This window comes from Fopius arisanus, unplaced genomic scaffold (genome assembly GCF_000806365.1).
Source record: "Fopius arisanus strain USDA-PBARC FA_bdor unplaced genomic scaffold, ASM80636v1 scaffold00042, whole genome shotgun sequence".
Lineage (NCBI taxonomy): Eukaryota > Metazoa > Arthropoda > Insecta > Hymenoptera > Braconidae > Fopius > Fopius arisanus.
The window spans coordinates 1,027,248-1,050,903 of NW_011887781.1; the positions used below are offsets into that span (position 1 = coordinate 1,027,248).

Consider the following 23,656-nt stretch of genomic DNA (forward strand, 5'->3'; position numbering starts at 1 on the left):
TAGCGGTGAATGACGTCATTTCCTGATTGTATTGAGACCGTTGCATTTCTTTCGAGTCAGTACAGACGTGAGCCTCACCACGTGTTTACGAGGTTGAAAAAACAGTATAAATTCCGTGAGGTTTTAATTCTGAAGCGTCACATCGTTCCGTATATTTTTCGAGTACAAATAATTAGATTGATAATGGAGAACGGTAATAAGGAGGCGAAAGAGGTGACTGCAGAGGAGAAACAAGATGTTGCGCCGGAGAAGCCGCTGGACGAGACCAAATCTCAAAACGAGGGCAAAAAAGAAACGATGGACATTGAAGAGGAGAAAATTGAGGAGGAGGCTGAGAAACCCGATGAAACCCCCGAGGAAGTCACACCAGAGCTCCTCCAGAAAATCAAATCACAGGTTGAGGTGAGAATCATTTTTATCAGTCAGAGGTAATCTAACCTCAATTTTTTGTGGGAGGAGCTCAAATAATTAACAACTTTTCAGTTTTTTTAAAGAAAAATTTAAAGTATCCTTGCACTTTCGGTTAGCGTATTGAAAAACTGACAAAAGTTTTTAAAAACCTCGATTGAATGCGGGATCATATTTTTTTTCATCAATTCACCAATTGTTTTGAAAGAACAATGCAAATAAAATATAGAAAGATAGAGCATTTGTTTTTGTCTGATGTAGATTTTCGGGAGATAAATTTTTCTATCAGTCAATGATTGATTTCTTACATATTCGCCTCGTAGATGATGTGAAACTCTCCGAGACTGAAAAAATATAAAAACAATATTTTTTGTCGTATTCTCAGAGATCATCATTTGTATATATAATAAATAACAAACGTTACTTTTTTAAATATTCAGTTTTACTTCGGTGATGTCAACATGGCTCGTGACAGGTTCCTCATTGAGCAAGGGAAGCTTGATGAAGGATGGATTCCAATGAGCATAATGCTGAAATTCAAAGCCCTGGCATCCCTCAGTCAAAATGTGGAGACAATCCTGAAGGCAATCGAGGACAGTGAACTCATGGAGATCTCCGAGAACAGGAAGCAAATCAGACGCAGTACAGATAAACCCTTACCTGTTTATGATGAGGCCTACAAACAGGCACAGTCAGAGAGGACGGTTTACTGCAAGGGCTTCCCGAAGGAGGGAAAGATGACTGTACAAGTCCTCAAGGATTTCTTCAAAGATTTTGAGCCCAATGAGAATATTGTTGTAAGTACTCCGTGACACAGCTGAATAATAAAGAAGACTCCACTTTGATATGAAATTTTATTATGAAAGAAATTAAATATTTATTAATATTTTTTGTACACATAATGTTTTTTCTTAAATTGAATTAAATTTTTTATTTAGGTAAGAAGATGGACTGATAAAAAGACGAAGGAACAATTCTTCAAGGGTTCAATATTCGTCCAATTTACGACTCTAGATGGTGCCAAAGCTTTCATGGCTAGAGATTCTGTAAAATACGAAGACACTGAGCTGATCAGGATGTTCCTGAGTGATTACCTGGCGGAGAAGGCTAAGGAACGTGGAGAGGGCAGGTCCTCCAAGAAAGATGGAAAAGCCAAGAGCAATGAGAAGGTTAAAAATTGAATTGCTGTTAATTCAGTCTACATAGATTTGAGTATTATTTATATTTCTATTATTTTGATTTTTACTGTTAGGAGGGAGACTCAGTAGAGGCAGAAGAGACTGAAGACGTATCTGGATTTCCGAAAGGCGCAGTTCTAGGGTTCAAGGAGGCCGATGAAAACGTTAACCGGGAGACGATCAAAAAGGCCATCAGTAACATCTCATACAACTTCTCAGATCAAATAGCTTACGTTGATTATGAGAAGGGAAATAAAGACGGGTTAATACGATTCCAAGGAGAAGGCACTGCCCAGAAGCTTCTCAAGAAACTCGAAGGCTCCAGGGTAAAGTTTTTAAAACTCATTGGTATTTTAACGACGAACGCCTGCAATTGTCATGTCCAATTAATAATTTTTTACAATTTCTTTGTGAATTTGATACAATCCATCTCCCTTTTTAATTGCAATAGTTATGCAGGCATTTATTTATTTATTTATTTCATTTACTTATCTGACTACTTTCATTTCAGCTTACACTTGGAGATTGTAAATTAGAATGTTGGGTTCTGGAGGGCGAGGAGGAGGAACGGTACCTGAAGAAAGTCAAGGAACAGATGTTGCAGAAAAAGCAGCAAATTAAAAACAGCAAACGTGGTCGTGCAAAGAGAGGTAAATCTATTTTCCATGACTCATTTTAATTGTGAATAATGTATTTAAGGCCCTGTATTTATTTTTTTTTATTCACTTTTCAATTTTCTCCAAGATCTTGAAATTTCAAATCTAATATTTCAAATATTCTTTGGTACAAGTGAAGTGTAAAATATTTTGAATTAGAAAATGAAGTTTGAGAATTAGAGATTAATTTAGAATTCCATTAAAGTTCTTTCGAGAACATCTGAAACACTGCAGAATTATCATTTTTATTCGCGAAATATTGTGAAAAATGATCATGTGATGAATAGCCATGCTAATACTGAGGGATCTCCAGGATCTCGCTGAGTTGAAAAAAACTCGAAAAAACTGATGGTCTATTTTCCTCAGTTGTGCAAAAAATTAACTCTATTGATCCTGAATTAATTGAATATTCATTGAACTCGTTGCAGGACGGGGTGGAAGTCCCAGGGGTGGAAAGAGGCGTGGAAGTCCCACCCGTGACACACCACCAGAGAAAACAGTCAAGACTTCATAAGTTACTTTTGTAAGTTTTTGTTAACTGTAACAAATCATTTTCTTTATCATTCTCGCTCTTACATTTTCGTTATGCTCCTTGGTTGTGGAAACCAAGCCCCTGTTCTATATTTTTTACTCAGGATTTGAATACCATTATCTTAAGAACATTGACAGAATCGAGAGAATATGTATAACCCAGTTTAATTAAAATTCATGAGCTTCATAAATTTGTATTTATTGTTGTAACTGTGAAATTTACAAATATTTTCCCCTTCCATCAATGTCACCGTTACAACAACTATCGAAAATTCATCAATTTTCATTAAATCAATGAACAATAAATTCTCCAAGCAAATCTTATTCATATCAATGGTTTTTTTTTTTGCATACGTGGATATGAAGTTTTCTTCTAAAATAATGAATTTTCAGATAAAAAAGTTGAAATAAATTATTCATTGCACGCAACTAAACAGACACGGATCCCCAATGAAACACCCAAGCGTAATTAATTTCTAAAGAAAAATCCTTTATTTATACCATTACCATACGTTTTTATCTCAAATAGAAAGACATCCTTATCATTAATTTAAACCTCTAAACCACAATTATTCATTTGCATATGAAAAGACGGTGCGATTATAGTCAGTAATCATTCACCCCTAGCAATCTCTCAACAGTCGAAAAAAAAAAGAGAAAAACCATTTCCATAATCCCAAGAGTTTCTGCACTCGAGCAAACATTATCACTCCCTAAACAGTTGAAACACTTTCTCCAGGAGGGCCAAGTGAAAGTCAGAGATTAATAAAAATTAAACTCATCACTGCAATAAGTCAGATTGGTCCAATTTAGTATCTGATACTCATCGATAGTTGACATCCACTAAAACAATAAGTCACAATGAGAGTATCAAAAGAATCCCAAGCATATTCAGAATCTCGTGTCCTGAACTTGTTCATCAACCTCGACGAAAGTCACGTGCTTGGGTTTGTTGCCCCCCTGGGGCATTCCCTAATGTTATACAGATATCTCTTGTATTTGAACTCGTTTCTTGATGGTACCACCAGTGCTGAGAGAGCTGGTGGTCCTGGTGGGTGGTTTGGGGGGTGTTGTGTCCTTTTGGAGAATGGAATTACCAATGTTTCCCCGATTGTTCTCGTGGATACTGTTTTCCTGGTTGTCATCAGGTCCCTCCTGGGGGCTAGAATCCTCGATTGGAGACTCCTGGATTATGGGGGGACGAGCCAGGGTGGTATAGCACGGCGGAGGCTCTTGTGTAGGTGGTGGATTGTCATTGGTCTTGTTGGCAGGCCTTGTGGTCATTGGCAAGGACTCTTGGCCATTTGAAATACACTCCATTGCTGCTCTCTTCTTGTCTCTGTCCCTCTGGTAGTAAATACCAGCGAAAATCAACATATTTAGCACTAGGAGGATGCAGCCCACTCCTACTGTTATCGCCAAGGCTGTTGTTGTACTGTAGAATTGGCGGGAGGCGAGCTGCTCGTAACTGTCTTTTCTCTCGTTCAGAACTGATGTCACGTCCGGCGTTGTCGAACCCTCGGATATTGATGTCGTGCAGGTTGTTGATGATGTGCTGCTACGTGTTGTGGCTATTAGGGGCACTGGGGTGTGCCATTCATCACGGACTGCTCCTGAGGAAAAAAGCGAGGTGAAGAGATATTGGGGGCATCCTTGGGAGATGGATCGTCTTGGATTTAGGGGACGAGGGGAACCGATAATTTGAAGAAGATTGATAAGGGATTTGGAAGAATATTGACGGGAAATTAGGACCTGCAGATGTGCTTCCCATTTTTTTTTTTGGATTTTATTATTCATTTTTTGGGAAATTTGAGGAATTGGAACGAAAAAAAGGGTTTTCGGCAATTTTTATTCATTTACCTGCATAGAGGTGATCTCCATGCTCTCTGAAGTGATGATGACGCATTGAGACGTCCTCGTCTCCAGGTTGATGAAGCTGGGGAATCAGATTGAGCCACACTGCCATTTTATGACCTCGGTAGTGGCTTTTTATCCTGGGTTTTTGCGCTGCACGTAACACACTCGAATTACGATAAAGTCTTTTTCCTCGTTTCAGTGGAAAAAAAAAGAAATTACCTATTGTTAAGTAGAATTGCGAGCCAGTCTCGTACTGATCCCACGTGAGACCACGAAATCGAGCTTTTTCTTTAACCGTACCGTAGTCTACGGACTCGATGTTGTGGGGGGCGTTTGGATTTCCAGTCTTAGCGAAGTTTGTGAAAAATGTTAGAACTGCTTCAGCAACTCCTTGATCCTGTCTGCTGTAATTTAAGGGGAAGAACGGCCCACCCGAGATGAGAGGAAGGCCGAAGACGTATGCGATGTCTTCACCTCGAACACTCCCCAATCGCTGAGCAGAAAGAAATTCACTTAGAAAAAGAAAAAAAAACGAAATTCCTCGCAATTCAATTCAAACTCTACTGGACACCTTTTATTTGTACTAAAAAATCAACAGAGAAATAATTCCGGGCTATTTATGAACGAGAAAATATGACACATTTCCCTACTGAATTTTTCAAGTGTAATGAATAAATTTATTTCAAACAAAATCGGCGAACAAAAAAGTTGGGATCAACGTTTTCAATTAAATTTTCCTAATTATTCTCGATTAATGAAACTTCCCTAATTCCTAATGAACTTTGAAAATTAGTAAACTGCAGAAAAAGTTGAGGGAAATTTCTCCTCATTTATGCTCCATCCTTATTAACTGTTTCCTTAATTTGTTTAATGATAAAAAGTACGTAATTAGATTATTATGTTGAATCGTGATAAAACGTGAGAAAACGTGAGACCTCGAACGTGAAAAGTGATGGAAATGGTAGAGTTGAGGTGAATGATGAAATGAAGTGTGGACTGGAGGGTGAAAGGGTGGGTTTTCACCCAAAAGCGTCTTCTGTAAAGTTCGGTGGATAGTGAAGGGTGAAGGGCTTGATCCCTCTCGCCCTCTCATCCACCGATTTAATGGAGTTAACCCGTAGTCCTAAGTGGCTCAGCTTCCTTTCCCTATTCTCTTCTCCACTCCTTATTCTCACCACCCATACCTTCATCCACCCTTAAATACTGACGTCAAGGCGTCGTCTCGCCATGAAAACTTGTTTGGCTTCCAGCTAAATTTACGGACCTATGCTTCAACACTCACTTTCATGGCGATTTAATAAATCTATAGCCCTTCAAAACTTCAGAATTTCATATTTCAATTAAACTTTCAACGCAATTTCCAAATTGCTTCCAATCAAAAGAAAATATTACGAACTATTCCAAAATTATCCTGTTAAATTACTCTTTTCATTTTTCAAAAGTAGAGTTTTTTGGAAATTCTGAAATTCCGAAGGAATTCTTCCAGGATAAATTGCAATGCTGGATATATTTATATTATTGTCATGATATCATGTTTCCGTTTTGGAGAAAATGTTTTTAATATTAATGGATAATAAATAAAAATGTTGTGCTCCACTTATCTCACTTTACTCCGCTCCTGATTATTTTCATAGCTCTTGTTATTTCTTATAATCGCTGTAGAGAGTTATTTACATTTAATGGGTGATTACGTTGAAAATTTACACCATCGTAACGTGAAAATATTCGGAATAAATTGTAGTTTATGCGCTGCGGAATCGCTCCAGAGGGAAGCTCTCATGGACCATTTGAGGAAACTCGGTGAGAGCTTCCCACTGGTGCATATTTGAGTATATTTTCATCCATCTAATAAGTAGTTACGGACGTTCGAATGCTACACTTTCATCCGATCCCATCTTCTCGCTGAAAATTTCATCTCAAACTTTCACCATAAATCGAAATTAAATGGCAATTCATTCCTAATCGAACTATTTTCCATTTATAATATATTATTATAACTTCTTCAAACCAATTCCCTTCTTCCTCCCGTCAAATCATGCGTCTCCACTAATTTTATAATCAAACAGCCAAAAAAGAATAAATAAAATAAATAAAAGTGACGAAAGTACCGTTCACTCTCGTAAACAAACTGAAACTTAACGATTTCCTTCTAAAAGAAGATCAAATAAATTCGAGGATGAGAGGAAAAACTCGAAACTTCATTCCCAAATACGATAAATGATCCTTTGGTTGGTTTCACCGTGTATAGATAATTTAGGAGCCTTATAAATGATAAACCCAGAAAATCTCAACACTGTTTACAACATTTGCCTCGTTCACTCACATTGAAAAGTGCTCCCGAGTGCTTTTACAGAGGTGAAGGTATAAAAATTGCACACATACCCTTTTATCAACAGCGAAGAAAACGTAGGAATAAAGAAATAAAAATAAAAATAAAGAGATCTCGTATATAATGGATATAAAAGGGACTTTGGGATATGGGCTTGGAGGGCAAAAGAAACTCGCGTCTGAGCATCGCCTCCGGTGGGGGCCACAAGCTCCTCTCCTTTCCGCCCATTTCTAGTGCAGAATCTGACGTGAAAGAAAGTCTCATTCACCCAACTTATCCACAACTAGACCGAAAAAAGGTGAAATTCAGGGGAGGAGAAAAAAAAAAGAAGCAGCGCAAAGGAGATGAAGAATCTTTGGTTCATAAGAAAGGAGCTCTTTCAGGTTGAATCGAGTGTGCCCTCTTATTTCTCGTGTATGAATACACTATTGTACGGTGTAGGAGAGATAAGAGCTTCCTGGCATGTGTAAACAGGGACTGCAGTAATTGGAAGAGCAGTGTCAATTAAGGTAATGACGATTCTCTAATGAGTGTATAAGTACTCCAATGAATTCTGCAAAACTGAATTAAATCACCAATTAATAGCGCAATTAAGGGGAATGAAGGATAATATTGAGTCGGACGCGATTAAATTGGAAATATCTCCAAGGAGAACACCAGGTCATATTATGATCTTATGATCTTTGTAGGGATGAATTGCCTTTAAGAAATTATGGCCGACAGTTCATATCTCAAGTTTTTTTACAAATTTCGGAGAAACGATTGATAAAATAGAGGGGAAGAAATAAACTTATGTTTAATATGAGTTTGAAATGCATCGCTAGAATATGGAATATGGCCTGTGGTGTAAGTAGTTTGAGTGAATTATCGCTTAATTACCTGAGGATAAGCACCGTCTTTAGTTTGATAACTGAAATGAAAGAAGTACGTCTGCGCTCCTCTCCTGGCATGATAGAACGCTATTCTAATGAGTGGAGCAACTGTATGACCATCGCTCAAAGCCTCCATAGTTGACTCTCTGATATTAATTGGATGCAGAGTTGGTTTATCCCAATCAGTGTACTCATTACGTACTGCTGAGAATATCTCGTTCAAATGATAGTAGTACGCATTTCTGATGTATGTCCTGAGCATACGATTGCGCTTATCCTCTTCAATGCCAATTTTAATTTCATCGTCGTTGAAGTCAAAGCATGCCTCGGCTGTGGTTACCCCGAGGATCAGTGGTACTTTGATAAAGGCATCACTGGCACGCTCCATGTCCAATCCAGGATCTGGATTATTTTGGTCGACTGGCAGTGCTGGTCCCACACGAGGCATGAACCTGTAATGAAGATCATGCGTTATTTTGGGGCCAATTGGCCGCTTAGAGAGTGGAAATTTAATCTCCGAGGGCTACGATATCCTGGGGGTTCATTGATTTTACTTGATCTCGGGGAGCTCCACATTCTGGAGAACACTCAGTGGTACACTACGTAGACAATCGGCTATATCATCATCTTCATTCTCCATTGAACAGCCCAATTGCTCGCCAACACGACTACGGAGATCATTTGGGTCGTGAACTGTTGCCCAGGGGCTCAGTGCCGAACCACTTAGCAGTACTACTCGGTGCAATAGACCTGGGGAAACATCAATCTATCGTCAAGTTGGATTTTATTTTTCTAGAAAACAAGTCAAGTTTTTGGCGCTTGTCCAGAAATACTAAAGCAGTTACTAGAAATATTCTGCTATCTTCTCGAAAAATGAAATGAAATAAAATAAAATAAAATAAAAAAGTACCTAAAACTCCGCGAAACTTAATTTTCCTTTAAGAGCCTTGTTATAGCTATTTTTACCAATTCGAAGGTAGAAAAATAATTTTAGAGTTTGTGGAAATTGAAATTGAAGTGCTGGTAAATGGGATTTTTCTCTCATGTGGAGATTATTTTCTTTATTATATTTCGTTCCGGAGATAGAAGTTGAACTTCAAGAATTCAGTGGAATTTAATTGAAAATAAAAGTAGAGAAGATGTTGAAACGTTCATTTCATTCCGGTAGGATGAAATATAGACCGTGATTTCCAAATTTCTAGAGACAGAGAACTGCATTCGAAATGGCTCACGAGTCTCTCGAAACCGTATATAAAATAATCCGCCGAATAATACTATCTTCACACCTCTTTCTTCAGCACAAAAGCCCATAAATCCGCGTCATAAAACTCCATCACTTCCGCCTAAGCTATTTCCCATAAAGCTTCTACAAAGAACTAAATTACATAATTCAATCATTCCACCGCAAAAGTGCACTCAAGGCATCAGTAAGACTCTATTGCCTATTGAAAGTAGAATCCGATGGTGAGAACATTAAAATACCAAAGACTTTGGGGGCGAAAAAAAAAATAGGAAAAACAGTCTCGTCGCATCGGCAATACTGGCATTCAGCCAATCTGCAGTTACACAGGAGAGGTATTAAAACTGGTACTTTCCCAACGCCAACAAGCTTTTGTATCCTTTTTTTACCCTCTCCCCATCTCACCCCAAAATCTCATCAACTTTTATTACGTCCAATGCCTCATCCTAACTATTAGTCCCATCTCTTTTTCTAATTTTCCAACTTTCTCCTATCTGTCTTAAAAAAGGACAGGCAACAAGAACTACACAATAACTGCGAGGAAATTAAGAAGAGAAGTATTTACCTTCACTAGAAAAGACCGTATATACTGATACATAACATAAATACTCTGATATTTATACGTGACATATTGCATCTTTTACTCATGGAAAAATATATGTTCGTTTTCGGTTTTGCTTCACGGAATTCAATTTCTCATCGGACGAAACAATGGATTGTTTACATCTTGTAAATTGGTGAAAGTAGCAATTAAGGGTGCAACTATAGCGGAATTTTAATGTATATAAAAAAGCAATGCATTGTAACGTGATAGATAGATATTTTCTTCCGTTATTCATGAGGATATTGAAAGTAAATCAAACTTCGAGATAGGAATAATGGCATCAACGGCTCGGAATATGGCGGAAGCTCATTTATTGTCTCAGGATATAATGGCATGGGGTTCCTGAAAGCTATCCGAGCCAATGAAATCTCTGGGACACACCAGTGGCTCCCGTGGTTCCTCCTGGGATATTACTTTTTCCACTTCCTCTTCCTCTCTTTAGTTATCATCCACTCATTTTTTCCTATCTTATTTTTATTATTTTTTATGCTGTGGTGGGCTCGAAACTGTGATCAGGGGATGAAAAGTGTGGGCTGGTGAACTGGTGGCAAGATGTTGCACGTAATTGCTGGAGGATATTGGTGGCAGATGCTTGGAACAACAAACGACGGAAATTTAATACTCGTTTTTCTAGGAGATGAGAGTCTTAGTGTTTCTTTTTTCCAGGAGCTCGTGGTTTTGGCTGGTTGCGGTGTGCTAGTGGGAATCAGGCATGATGTGTTCAACTTGGTGAACTTTTCCATGATGAAAATCTTGTTTCACCAGAAATGCGAGACACCGGTTTTTCTGTTCTTCCAATATTCATTGGAGTTTCATTAGAAATTTTAAGAAATTACGATAATGAGCACGCATATAACTGAACTTATATGAAATTATATGAATTTATATGAATTATCAAAATCAGGTTTCAGGTACCCTCTGAAGGGTAGGGGAAGAAGATAAGAAAAATTATTAAATTTTGTATCTTTTATGCGCTTCAGTCTTCAGCAATAAAATTTGGAGGAAATACAATCGTTTACTTCCGGAATTTTATTAACAATTTGTACTTCTGTTATGAAATGAAATTTTATCCGTTTAAATTGCCAGATCCATTTTAAAAATTCATTCACTTAATTTTTTGTTTTTCGTCTTTTGTATATCTAAAAAAAAGAATGGATTCACCGTAATATTTGTTCACTGATTCAATTGATTCATCCGACGTTCGCGTAGCCCAGCAATAAAAATTATGTCATTTATTCCAAACAAAACAGTTTCGCCACTAGTTTTTTTTTATCTTCTCCTCCCTCTAAAAATCGGGGTAATCTGATTGCCGCATTGCCAATTGATTTACGTGACAGCCCAGCGAAGCGAAATTTCCATCGACTCGGTGTAGCGAACAAACTCGGAACGCCACAAAATCCTCTAGAAATTTACATACCCAATTTTTCACCATTCCTTTTTACCCCAGAAAGTTTGTAGACAATGCGACAACAGACAAAGAGAAAGGGATAAAATCGGGGGGTAAGGGTAAAAAACCTGAGAGAAAGTGGTAGTTGCGCTGAGTAAATCAATGAAACACCGTTGCAATCTCTCCACCGGAAATGCCTGTAGTTCTGCCATGATTTCCGGTTGACAAAGAGAAACACGAGTTTATATCAGAGGAAAAGTGCACTAAATGTAGTTCTGCTCTTAGCACCATTTTCCGGTCATTGTTTCAGGGATCGCGTTTTTTTTCTTTTTCACTTGATCTTCGTGGGATAAAAAAAAATATTTTCTCTTCGATTTTTCAAGCTCAGCAGGGGTTTACGAACGAGTGACTTCCGCCAGGAAAAAGGAAAACATCTTGTTACTGTGCTTAAGAGCACGGAAACAAGAAACTGGGAAGAAAGTTCAGGGATAAAGAAAAAAAAGCGTTAGAAGTGGCGGAAGGGAAGAGAGATTATAAATAACGAGGATGTCAAGTCGCTAGCTATGGGAGTAAAATGATGCCCGTACATTTAGGTTGATTGAACGTCAACGATCAGATGTTGATGCTCTTCAACTCTGGGAAATTGCTATAAAATGGGGTTAATGGTGGGATTGGGATTGATTGTTCCGGGGATGATCCAGGGAATGTTAATAGGGTGGTAAAAAAAAAATAGCAGACCTTTGGCGAAGGGGGCGAGGAGAACGAGATTGACGAGTGCTGCACCGGTGTCGTGACCCATCAGTGTGACCCTCGTTGAATCACCACCGAATGCTGCGATGTTCTCTCGCACCCATCGCAGACCCATCGCAATGTCCCTCAGTGCCAAATTACCACCAGATTCGCCACTCGTGTCTGGCACCCCCCGAGTCCTCAGGAAACCTGGAAAAGCCCATTTATTTTTGGTCTTTCAGGGGTCATCTAGTAGTGAGTGGAAGCCATACGGAGGAAATTCAGGAATAATTCTGGCGATTTTCAACAAAATTTATGGTTTTAGGAATTATTCCCCCAAATAAAAATTTCCCAGACAATCTCCCCTGAGAATGAACATAAAAATAAAATAATATAGTTATTCGTTGGATGGCGTACTAACGACTGTCATCTCGCGATCAACAGAAAAATATTCAATCTCTCTATCTGTTTCTTTCTTGTCGAATACTTCTGAATACATCTTGAATAATCCCCAGTTCAAAAGTCGAATCCCAACAAATAATGCAATAAACAAAACAAAAAGATCGACTGAATCATAAGTCGAATAAAAAAACCTTTCCTAGCACAGATAGAATACGTAATAGTTCTTTACGCACATGAAGTACGACAACACAAACAATTAACAACAACAACTGCAATAACTAAAATGATTATACAACAAAAAATTTTAAAAAATCGAAATAATTAAGTTTTTTGGAAGAAAACGGAAGATTTTCCCGGGGATTTTGGCCAGGATATTTTTTCCCGGGAGAATAATCCCGACGCCGAATTGATTGGAAAAGTGGCTTGAAGATTGTTTAAACAAATAGATATTAAATTGATTTTGAAAGAAAAATGATTCAGGGGTTAAAGCCCGGTACTCGGCAGTTCTGGTGATTTTTTTTCCGCAAGAATTAAAATCCTGTCGAGATAATTTAATTTCTAGATTAGAAAAGATAGAGAAGTTATAACAGAAAAATTCGAAGGGACTTAACAGTCTTAAAAGTCTTTGAACTTACCCAAAATGCCAAGCCTGTAATTAATGGTAATGACAATGACATGTCCAGCACTGGCGAGTACAGATCCATCGTAGACATTTCCAGTTCCCCATTCAAAACTCTCTCCATGTACATAAACAATAACTGCATAAGGTGCCTCGAGTCCCCTGGAACCTGTAAAATTCACCAAACAAATAAAAAGAAAGTGAAGTGAAAAGAAGACATGGAGGTGACGATTAATTTCATAGCACCAGTGTTCTCCACTTCTCTTCATCCCTCGCTATTCTCTCCTTGGATATATCTACAAGCCTGCAGTTTTCCTAGTTGGAACTTTGCTCGTTATTTATATAGATCTCCCCGGGGGAGTTCCGAAACGAGCTAACTCGGCGACCGCCGTCGGTTAATTAATCGTCTGGCCCTGTGAGTCAAGGTGTCAGATTCACCGCTCGTGATATTCACTACTCTCCTCTCCTCTCAACCCCTCCCGCACTTTTATACCATTTCCTTCCCTTCATCCCTTCATCCCTTCATCCCTTCATCCCTTCATCCCTTCATCCCCTCATCCCTTCATCCCTTCGTCTCACCCCAGAACCACCCACCTCTCAGAAGTCCGATTATATCTCTCTGGAATATTTTCGGGAATTAAGGGAAATGAGTTACTTCCAGTGAAATCTTCCAGGAGGAAAAATATTCCCTATTTTCAATTAATTATTTGCATTCAGAATAATTTCTTGAGTAAAAGAGTATTATTTATTTTTTTTTTTGGATTTTCAATCGAATAGAAATAGCAATCGATACTTGTTTTTATTTTTCATTTCATATCGACATTTTGAAGTCAAAAATATCGCGCGAGTTCTTCGAAATATGATTTTTATTTTAATAAAAATTTGGGTAGAAGGTATGTTATCGTTTTTTAAAATATTTTTAATGGATTTTTTGGATTAATTGGAATTCCGTATGAATTAGTCCCTAGGAGTCAAGGGGTTGGATTTAGATTCGTAATATTCCTCTCTCAAACCCTTCAGCACTTTTATACCATTTCCTCCCCTTCAGTCCTCCACTATTTCTCACCCCCAGCACTCGTTGCAGTGCGATTATATCTCTGAAATCTTTTCCGGAATTAGTGGAAATGAGTTCCTTTGAATGGTACGTTCCAGCAGAGAATCGTTATAGTCTATTCTCTAATTCCTATATCCTCGTAGCGTTTGATCCTCCTCCAGGGTGGATGTTTCCGGCGATGGAGAGAAACAATCTCATTCCTGAGAATTTCAATGAGAAGGGGTAATTGAAAAGTTGGTTAACATTGAACGAAATGGGGGAAGGACTGCCCGGGGGTTCTGTGCGAAAACAATTGCGCTTGAAACATAATTATTTCTGGAAAATAAGTTGAACAGAAACAAAAGCAAAAAAAGTATTTTCAACCGAGAGTATAAAGCGGAAAATCTGCTGAATCATTTTTGAAAAAATTAATAATCTCAATTGGATTTATCAATTGCATAATTACAGCATGACGGCCAGTGTAATTTAATTTTCATGTAATTCCCATGGAATATATACATATTTTAATAATGTAGTGGTAAATCGAAATCCGAATTGAATGTTCACATTGAAAAATAATTTAATTAGTTGTTCGAAGAGGAGTGAAGGGAATAAAATGTGAAAATAAAATTTATAAATGAAGAAATGATTAAGTGCCACTGAAAGTTGAGTGAGATTTGAAGTTATTAAAATATTTCGACACTTCTCTCTGCCAGTAATTGTTCGGGGGAGGTGTTTCGACATCAACTTTAGACTATTCAATTGCTCTCTATTGCAGAGTTCCTTACTAAGAGAGATTTCGTCTGGCTTATCCAGTTATTATGGCGTTTCTCAGTGGAAGCTTGATATCTAGACGGCAGTCTCATCCTAGTGCTGGAGTGCCAACGAGGATTGTCTACAGGAGGCGAATGAAACTCACCGGTGCAATCTTCCCAACTGTGAGACAATATTCAGCTCCACTCTTCCCACATTTTCTTCTTTTTCTCAACTTCAATTCATCCCCCTTTCACCCCCCATTCTACCCGACATCGCTATCTCGATTGCTGGGGAATCCCAGAGACTAGTATTTGTGAGACTCCACGCCTCGGGATTTTCAATGTTTCTGTGCGACTACTTCACAAATTTGTGGCTATTGAAAAGATCCACAAATAGTCATGATTTTATTACATTTAAACTTCAAGGCATACATGCAGAGAAATTTTTCCACTCAACTTCTAGGAGATTCAAAAAATCTAATGTTGAACTACTGAATTTTTTGAGCATTTATCTGGAAAAGTAAACAAAGAATTCCAAAATCCCGCGAGGAGAATAGAAATGACTCAATGGAATTAATAAAAATTCACTTCTGTATTTAAGTTACCCAATTCGTTATAGAATATGTATTTATGTGGCATATATTCAAAAAACGTTATATATCGAATTATAATTTTGTGATATATTCAATGATAATTTTTGGATATACATGAAAAAATTTTAATTCGATATCGGAATCAGTGAGAAACTTGAAAAAAAATCACGTTCCGATCTCTGCTCGCAGGAATAAAAACATTCGCAAATTGATGACGTCCACTTATTTTTTATATTTATTGTTAATGAGATATTCTACGCACCACTTCCCGGTATGTACAAGTTGAGGGTGAGGCAATCCTCACTCTGATTTCCCAGAAATGTGATCATTCTTTTAATTTGAATGTATCTGCCAAGTGGCATCTCCTTGAGGGCAGCGGTGCGATTGCTGATATCAGGCAGCTTTTGGGGGCAAACTGGTCCAAAACTGTCAGCGAGTCTGACACCTGACCACGATGATGGGGCTGATGGTGGCCTCAGTCGTAAATCACCGACTGGTGGTGCTGCGTAAGGTATACCACGAAAAACCTCCACTGGATCCAGCCTCGTGTTCAATTCCTTCGACAGAAAGACCACCAAAAATGACATTTCAAAAAATCTTCACCCAAATTGTATGATTTAAAAAATCAATACACTAACGCAAATAATAAAAATCAGATTCTTCTACAGGAATATTGAAAAGTCATTCTCCAACGCATAATGTAACCTTCATTAACTGACGTTAACTGCACTATTTTATATATTGAGGGAGTGTAATAAAAATTTTATACAATAGTATACATTTTCGGAGGGAGGTCATTTCGAAAGCCCCACCGGACCCTGAGGAAATTAGTGTCCGCAGAATTTCCTCCGTAAAAATGAAATAAACCAGTGAAACCTGGTAAAATCGTAAAATATTTCTGAAATGAAATCGTAATTTTTATATCGACGAACCAAGAGCGGGAGATGGTGTACCAGAGTGTTATTGACGTTGACCGCGTAAAAAATTGTGGGTAAAAAAACGGGGAAATAGTGCGAGCGTTAACGCTTTGACGGTTGGAAAATGTTTGCGGAATGTCTTTTTCCCGGATTTTTCCTGTGAATGGCAAGTAGATTTTTCCCGATTCACTATATATCAGATTTTTTAATAGTGAAAATTCTCGAGAAAACTCGAGAGATCACTTTCGTTTGGGAATTTTAAATTCGTGAGGGAAAATATTCCGTTCGACACCTTGAAGATTCGTAGATGAAAATCGCAAGACTAACGAAATGACAAATCCGTTAACGAATCTTGCCGATCCGTCTACGAATCACATTCGTATTGGAAAGTGTGTAATGAATCGGCGTTCTCAAGGGAATACCGAATTCAATCGTAAAAATGCTTCCATTCGGAAGCAAAAGTCAATAAATCCGCTGGTTTGTCATCCAGTCTTCGAGGAATATCTCGAAATATCTCGAAATCTAACGGAAATATCGGAATTACTGTTAAGAGCTCCTTTCTAGAGTAAAACAAGAGCTGCAAAAAAGGATTTAACAAAAATTTCGTTATCTCTCTAGGATTCGGAGATATTAAGCATGTAAAATTAAGACATCTGTTCCAAGACATCAATAGATCATCAATTAACAATTGGAAATACCGAATCCCCTCATTTAAATGTATTCATTCGATCTTCGAGACTAAATCGATAACACCTCATTAGTTAAATCCATTTTCTACAATTTCTGATGAATTCTTCATTGAAACGAGTAACGAAACACGAAATCCCGTCGTCTCCCCTAGGATCAAATTCATTTTTGTAAATATCCGGTGGTGTAATAGAATTGGGGGGGCGAGGGGCAAAGAGACAGAGGAGAAAATGGGTTAATTCGATTGGCAATCATCGGATATTGGCAGAAGGGAACATTGAGGTATTGAGGAGAGAAGAAAGAAAGTAGGAAGTTCTCCTGGGAAATGGAGAAAAAGAGCTCTTTTGCTCTCTGTGTACTCCAGGCACAATGACCAGACGTGCGTTGCCTTCACGAGTGCTAGGAATTATTATAATCTCAGGCGCAATGCTCTCTTCTCTCTCCCACAACCTCCATAGAATTTATTTCAAAATCAGGGGAGAATAAGACGTGACTGTAATTCTTCTCGGTTCAGATCATATTATAGATTCGTTTCTGGGGAGATTTCAGGTTTTTTACCGTCACTTTTATCTATTTGTTTATTTCCTTCTTATTTCATCTAAAATCTCAACAGATATCCTCTTCACTTTTCCTGTTTTGCTATTTGCATTTAAGACTTTTTCCACCTATAGTCATTTTTTTTTCCACTCAAGTCTCCAGAATTCTAATGTATAAATAAATACTAATGTAATGTCATTTATAAAAGTCGTAAGTGCAATGTTTTTTTACATCAAAGGTTAAGGGAATTAAGTAAATTACCTGTAAAATACCCCGTATTTGTCCACTTTTGGTCTCGACTATTCTGGAGGCATACCTCGGTCCAGCGTTGACCCCGCATACGGCAGTGGCAATTAAAACGACTAATATTCTCCTTACGTCGGTGCAACTCCTGGTGGTATTTAGCATTGGTACCAGCAGCCACGTCCAGGCTGCCGGCTGGCATGGTCCAAGCATGGCAGCATTTGTTGGCAACCAAAATCGCCACCACCATGCCCTGGACACCCACTTCAATCACCCCCCCAAGGCCTCTCTTCCACTCCCCTCTCGCCCCCCTCACAGCAGAATCAACAAATTCCACCGGTACAATTTCCACTATTTTCAATCCAAATCCCTGATGTCACGAACTTTCACCCTTAAACAACTCTAAACTTGAGTTTTACTCTCGCCCTTAGCGACAAATCACCGAAAACTTTGCAACGTGATATGCAAACGCGACATTACTGACGTCCTGGGAATTAGTGACTCCACTGTGTGCACCAGAGCTTCTCGTTGTCGTCAGCATCTTATGGGTTTATGATTTACAAGTTCACTCCGCAAGGAAGTCAACTCAACTTCTTTCTGGTGATGATGCAGTATCTATCAATCCAGTGTATCAATCTGAAACCAGAGATCGTTGTTTCCATTTTATAGAAATCTTTGACATTCTTTCAAATCTGTTTCCGGCTATTCCAGCGATGCAATAAATGAATATACATTATATCTTGTATAAAATTAAAAATTAACAAATGGCAAATGTAGATATTTAAATAATTTTTACATCTGATCATTTTTGAAAATGGGAAAAATTGCAATGAAATGAAGAATGGAAAAATGTTTAATAGTCCATGATAGTGGCCATGATATTTTGGGGAATTAAAAAATTATTGGGGTATTAATAAATTTTAGATTTATCTGGCAAAAGTGAAGAATAATTTGTGTAAAAATCATGGATTGAATATATTCTCGCAGTGAATGACACTGTCGTACATTACTTTATGAATTGTGGTGAAGTGACCCAAGTTTACTGGCGCCTTGGGGCATTCACCACCAAAAACCCTATCCCATTGACGAAGTGCGATGGAATGGAGCACTGGACATGAATACTTGGGGAATGAAGGAGTGTACGTGCCAAGAACATGGTAAAGTATCTCGGTGCATGCATTACGACACCATCCAAGTACTTCCGCTGTTGGCGACAGTACAAATTAACGTCAATGGAATCACTGGGGCTCACTCTTTCTTAGTAAGAAAACTTTTGACAAAAGTATTTGAATCGAGTGTAAAAAGTGTTGTTGAAGAATTTTCCTAAGATTGTCGGGAAAAAAAAGGATTAATTCTATTTGAAAAGGGAAGAATTTTTAAAGTCTCCCGTATTTAGAGAGAAATTTTATGGAAAAAATTGCAAAAAAGGAATTTTTTCGATTTCCATCGATTCTCCAATCCCATAAATAATGACAATTACCCTCATAATTTATTCTGCAATTTGAGGCAGTCACTTCGAACCTTGTGATTGCGCTCCTCTCGAATCCTCTCTCATTTATTCAAAAACTTCATGAATTAATAACCAATATTTCTAATTGATCCAACGCCATCACTCACCTCGATTACCCACCCCCAATACCGATAAAATTTGATATAAATCTAATTAATTAACCCAAAGGGTAAAAATCTCTGACTCCGTCGCTTCATCCCCATTTCGTTCATTACTTCCCTCATTATTATTTTATTTATTAATGAACCTAGCGATGACGCCGCAACAATGGAACCCGGGGGTCTCTCCAGCATAACTTTATATAATTAAAAGTTGTTCTATAATGCAAAATAAAAAAAAAAGCCCAACCCGATAACTCATTTCCCCGTTTGCCCGCCCTTTGAACCTTCCCAGTATCAATTTTTAATTACCTCCTGGAAGCAAGCGATTTGCAACGTTTTAATTACGTTGAAAAAATCTCCAAAGGCTCCAGAACAAACATCCTCAAGGAGAGACCGCAATGAATCGTAAAAGTCTTTTTGGAATTTAATTCAATTGGTGTCAATAAATTTATTTAACACCCCATCTAAAACCGTGATTTCCAGGAAAGTGGCATTTATAATTCAGAATCAATTGATTTTAGAAAATAAATTGTTCAAAATTTCTTGAAATATCAAACGAAATGTCATTTGAATTTTCAATTATGGAAATTTCAATTTAATTTCAATGCAAAAACAGCCACTAACGTTTTCACGTCGACTAATGACAGCTGGTTCGAGAAATGCAGGAAAATAATTACTGGCATTTTCAAAATCGTCACGATTGTTCCGTGTCATATCGACTTTAAAATGGAGAATATTCAAGGAAAGGAATTAACTGACTCGTGAATGAGGAATCCCACAAAAATTCATGTCAGATTGTTGGTAAAAATTTCAACTGTTATTACTTTTAATGTAAAGTGCATTTTTCCAGCAGAGTAGATACAACAATGAAAAATAGATTTAAATTAAAATAGAAATAAATTAAATTGAAAGTGTTGATAACCGCTGCCATGATATGAATTAATGTCTGATCCGTTACAAGTGAATTATCGTAATAACCGAAAATCGTCGATTGTTCTGATTTCTCGTGAAAGCTCGAGGAAACTTGGGGGAAATCACGATAGGTTATTTGAGAAGTTTAAAATTGCATTCGTGTGCGCGGGCGTCGGTCGATATAGTGTGCAATATGTCAAGTGAGTGTTCTGGTGGGGGCAGGACAAATCAGATGAGGGGAACAGGTGGACGCATGCGCAGGTGCTATTCCCCTGGTCATTTGACTCACGGCCGCCTTCGTGTCAGTCCACTCTGGCTTTTCGTCGAGATTTACGTGTACTGACGGTGAAATCCAAAAAAAAAAAGACAAGAGAAGCAATTCCGAGTGGGTAAGCCTCAGACAACCCTGAAAACACCTTTTGTAACCTGTGACAGCCACACTAAAATATTCCAGACACTTTTCTCGTTTTTCGTCAGAACAAATTCTGCGGACATAACCTCCAAGCGATCTAGAACACTGACGTGTAATCTGACAGAACATTATTAAAGAATCTCCAAAATAATTCACATTTCCCACAAAATTACAGTCAACTCGACTCGAACTTCTGAAAAATTTGATTTCTCATTTCTCACAATTACCATTATCCAGAAATACATAGCATTGCCTGACTTTCTGAATTATGTAGCACAAGAAAATCCTATCTTTATAATTCCAGAGAACCCCGAAGATGTCGACCTCAGCGGTGTATATTCTGGATGTCAAGGGAAAAGTCCTGATATCCAGAAACTACCGAGGTGACATAGAGACTGGTGTAATCGAGAAGTTCATGCCTCTGGTAATGGAGCGCGAGGAGGAGGGCAATTTGACACCAATAATTCAGATACCAGAGTGCACTTACGCCTATATAAAATACAACAATCTTTACATCGTATCAACGACCAAGAAGAACGCAAATATATCGCTGGTATTTGTTTTTCTACACAAAGTAGTTCAGGTGATGCAGGAGTACTTCAAAGAGCTCGAGGAGGAGAGCATACGGGACAACTTCGTTGTTATTTACGAGTTGTTGGATGAACTTTTGGACTTTGGCTATCCCCAGACAACAGACAGCAAAATACTGCAGGAGTACATAACCCAAGAGGGCCACAAGCTAGAGATTCAGCCTCGAATACCAATGGCTGTGACGAATGCTGTGTCCTGGAGGTCTGAGGGAATAAAATACCGTAAAAACGAAGTTTTCTTGGATGTCATCGAATCGGTTAATCTGCTGGCCAATGCCAACGGCAATGTTCTATCCTCGGAGATCGTTGGGGCTATTAAAATGCGAGTTTATCTCTCCGGCATGCCTGAATTACGATTAGGTCTGAACGATAAAGTCCTGTTCGAGTCGACCGGTCGTGGAAAATCAAAATCTGTTGAGCTCGAAGATGTCAAGTTTCATCAGTGCGTTAGACTGTCGAGATTCGAGAATGATCGGACGATATCTTTCATTCCACCTGATGGGGAATTTGAATTAATGTCTTATCGCTTGAATACGCATGTCAAGCCTCTCATTTGGATCGAATCTGTCATCGAACGTCATGCACACAGTCGCGTTGAGTACATGATCAAGGCTAGATCACAGTTTAAGAGGCGATCCACTGCGAATAATGTTGAGATTGTTATTCCTGTACCCAACGATGCTGATTCACCGAAATTCAAGACTACCATTGGCAGTGTCAGGTATTCACCTGAGCAGAGTGCTATTACTTGGTCTATTAAATCATTTCCTGGGGGAAAGGAGTATCTTATGAGGGCGCATTTTGGTTTACCATCGGTTGTTGGGGAAGATGTCGAGGGAAAGCCTCCTATTCAGGTGAAATTCGAAATTCCTTATTTTACTACTTCTGGGATACAAGTCAGGTACTTGAAGATTATCGAGAAGAGCGGGTATCAGGCACTTCCTTGGGTCAGGTATATCACTCAGAATGGGGATTATCAGTTGAGGACTAATTAATGATGATTCTAAGGTGTTTTTCAAATGAACATTACTGAAATGTATTTTTATGATTTGAGGTATTAAATTTTTTCAATATATATTTGATCTTGCGGTTATTATTCAATTGATGATCACTGATTGTAGGAATAAAATTTTTGAGAGACTTTCCTTGTGAAAATAAGTGGATAATGATAATTGGAGATAATTGTATGATTGGTTCTACGAACTGAAGGTTTAATTGAGTGAAATAAAAATTGTTTATTTTGATTCAGTTAATGGATGAAGATTTTTATAACATTCCTTTGGAAGCTTGAGAAATTGTGTGGCTAGACGACTGATTTTGAAAGGTGATTTCTCTGTTGTTGATTGTACGCTTTTGAATGATTTTTTTAGTAATTAAACGTACATTTTGGAAAGTGTTTTATCCGCTTGTGAGCCAGAATTTTTACATTTTTAGACCCTCGCCAAAACTCTTTCCACAACAGTAATTGGTACCTAGTGATACTAATTGAGGTATTCATGCCTAAACAACGCCTGAGTGTACTTAAAAGCCAATTGTAGGTAATTAATGACTCAGATGAATTAGTGTGTGTAGTTTTAGTTATGCGTAGCTCGATACGTTTACGATCGAAGTATGTGAATAATGAAATGTAACCACTATGTAAATTACTCCTGAAATATATTGATTAATTTTTAAAAAAACCAATCTAACAAAGTCTTTCATCATTTCGGTTATCACCATTGTCAAGACCCCCGTGTATCACGGTTTCATCGCAACGAAGGGATTTCGTAATGCATGGTAATATTTTTTCACATGAAAAAGCGAAATTTGAGAGGTTTTTAATGCAGTCTATTTTCCCACAATTTTCAAAAGGTGATCGTTTAATTGAAATTTGAAAAAATTTGAAACCATTGTAATGGAAATCAAACAATTTTCTTCATTGCGATAATAAAAAAGTTTAATTTCAAATTTTTTAGAAACTCTTGGAAATTTAGAACGAGTGACTGAATTTTTAAAAAATTTACAAAGTTCCATTTTTAATAACCGTTAAAAATGTTTAAATATGACATAAATAATATTAATATCATATAATATTATATTGAAAAGGTGGACGTTTTTTTTTTTTGAAAAAATTGAATTTTCTGCAATTTCATTGAAACCTGCAATATGATGAGCTGTTTCTGATTATTTTTAATAGGAGAGCTTTTTCAAAAATTCGAAGAACGACCGAATCTTTGACAAAACCCTCCCTTTATCGGAACTTCCTCCCTAAAAGGCCATCCACTCCAATTATCAGTCTTCAGTTGCTTCGAAATTCAAATCTCCCCCGACCATAATATGAGTATCATCCCCCATCATCTCCATCATCGCACACCCACGCAATCACGTATTCCACTCCATCAATATGGGTTAATAATCCCCCGACTTACTGCTCTCAAAAGAAATGCCCCGGAAAAAGAAAAACTCTCCATAAATCGTTGAACGAAGAAAAAAAAGCCTTTCTATAAAACTTAATGAGAGGCTTTGAAAAAATTCAATCGACGCCCGACAGAAAATAAAAGACTCTAATACCTTG

At 37.8% G+C, this 23,656-nt stretch overlaps 3 protein-coding genes across 3 annotated transcripts; 2 read left to right on the top strand and 1 right to left on the bottom strand.

Moving 5' to 3' along the window:
* Positions 1-38: 38 nt before the first annotated feature.
* On the top strand, positions 39-2,964 carry La (La autoantigen-like). The gene is made up of 6 exons (XM_011305451.1): positions 39-402; positions 849-1,205; positions 1,347-1,577; positions 1,661-1,912; positions 2,098-2,236; positions 2,671-2,964. The coding sequence occupies exons 1-6, from the start codon at positions 184-186 to the stop codon at positions 2,754-2,756; spliced, it is 1,284 nt and encodes a 427-aa protein (XP_011303753.1). The 5' UTR covers positions 39-183; the 3' UTR covers positions 2,757-2,964.
* On the bottom strand, positions 2,777-18,208 carry LOC105266936 (neuroligin-4, X-linked). Its single transcript, XM_011305450.1, has 9 exons — positions 17,596-18,208; positions 15,456-15,750; positions 12,829-12,981; positions 11,801-12,001; positions 8,386-8,581; positions 7,839-8,283; positions 4,850-5,123; positions 4,634-4,780; positions 2,777-4,386 (listed from the first exon to the last, which is right to left on the bottom strand). Exons 1-9 carry the CDS (start codon positions 17,788-17,790, stop codon positions 3,752-3,754), a joined length of 2,541 nt encoding a protein of 846 aa, XP_011303752.1. The 5' UTR covers positions 17,791-18,208; the 3' UTR covers positions 2,777-3,751.
* Positions 18,209-20,390: 2,182 nt separating this feature from the next.
* On the top strand, positions 20,391-22,166 carry AP-1mu (adaptor protein complex 1, mu subunit). The gene is made up of 2 exons (XM_011305452.1): positions 20,391-20,489; positions 20,817-22,166. Exon 2 carries the CDS (start codon positions 20,829-20,831, stop codon positions 22,095-22,097), a length of 1,269 nt encoding a protein of 422 aa, XP_011303754.1. The 5' UTR covers positions 20,391-20,489; positions 20,817-20,828; the 3' UTR covers positions 22,098-22,166.
* Positions 22,167-23,656: the final 1,490 nt, after the last annotated feature.

Coding starts and splice junctions, on each gene's coding strand:
- LOC105266936 (XM_011305450.1), bottom strand. CDS start 17,790: ATGCTTGGACCATGCCAGCCGGCAGCCTGGACGTGGCTGCTGGTACCA. Junction 8,284..8,385: donor GTGGAGCTCCCCGAGATCAA/GTAAAATCAATG, acceptor TCTTCATTACAG/GTTCATGCCTCGTGTGGGAC. Junction 4,387..4,633: donor TGGAGATCACCTCTATGCAG/GTAAATGAATAA, acceptor TTTTTTCCTCAG/GAGCAGTCCGTGATGAATGG.
- AP-1mu (XM_011305452.1), top strand. CDS start 20,829: ATGTCGACCTCAGCGGTGTATATTCTGGATGTCAAGGGAAAAGTCCTG.
- La (XM_011305451.1), top strand. CDS start 184: ATGGAGAACGGTAATAAGGAGGCGAAAGAGGTGACTGCAGAGGAGAAA. Junction 1,578..1,660: donor AAGCCAAGAGCAATGAGAAG/GTTAAAAATTGA, acceptor TTTTACTGTTAG/GAGGGAGACTCAGTAGAGGC. Junction 1,913..2,097: donor AGAAACTCGAAGGCTCCAGG/GTAAAGTTTTTA, acceptor CTTTCATTTCAG/CTTACACTTGGAGATTGTAA.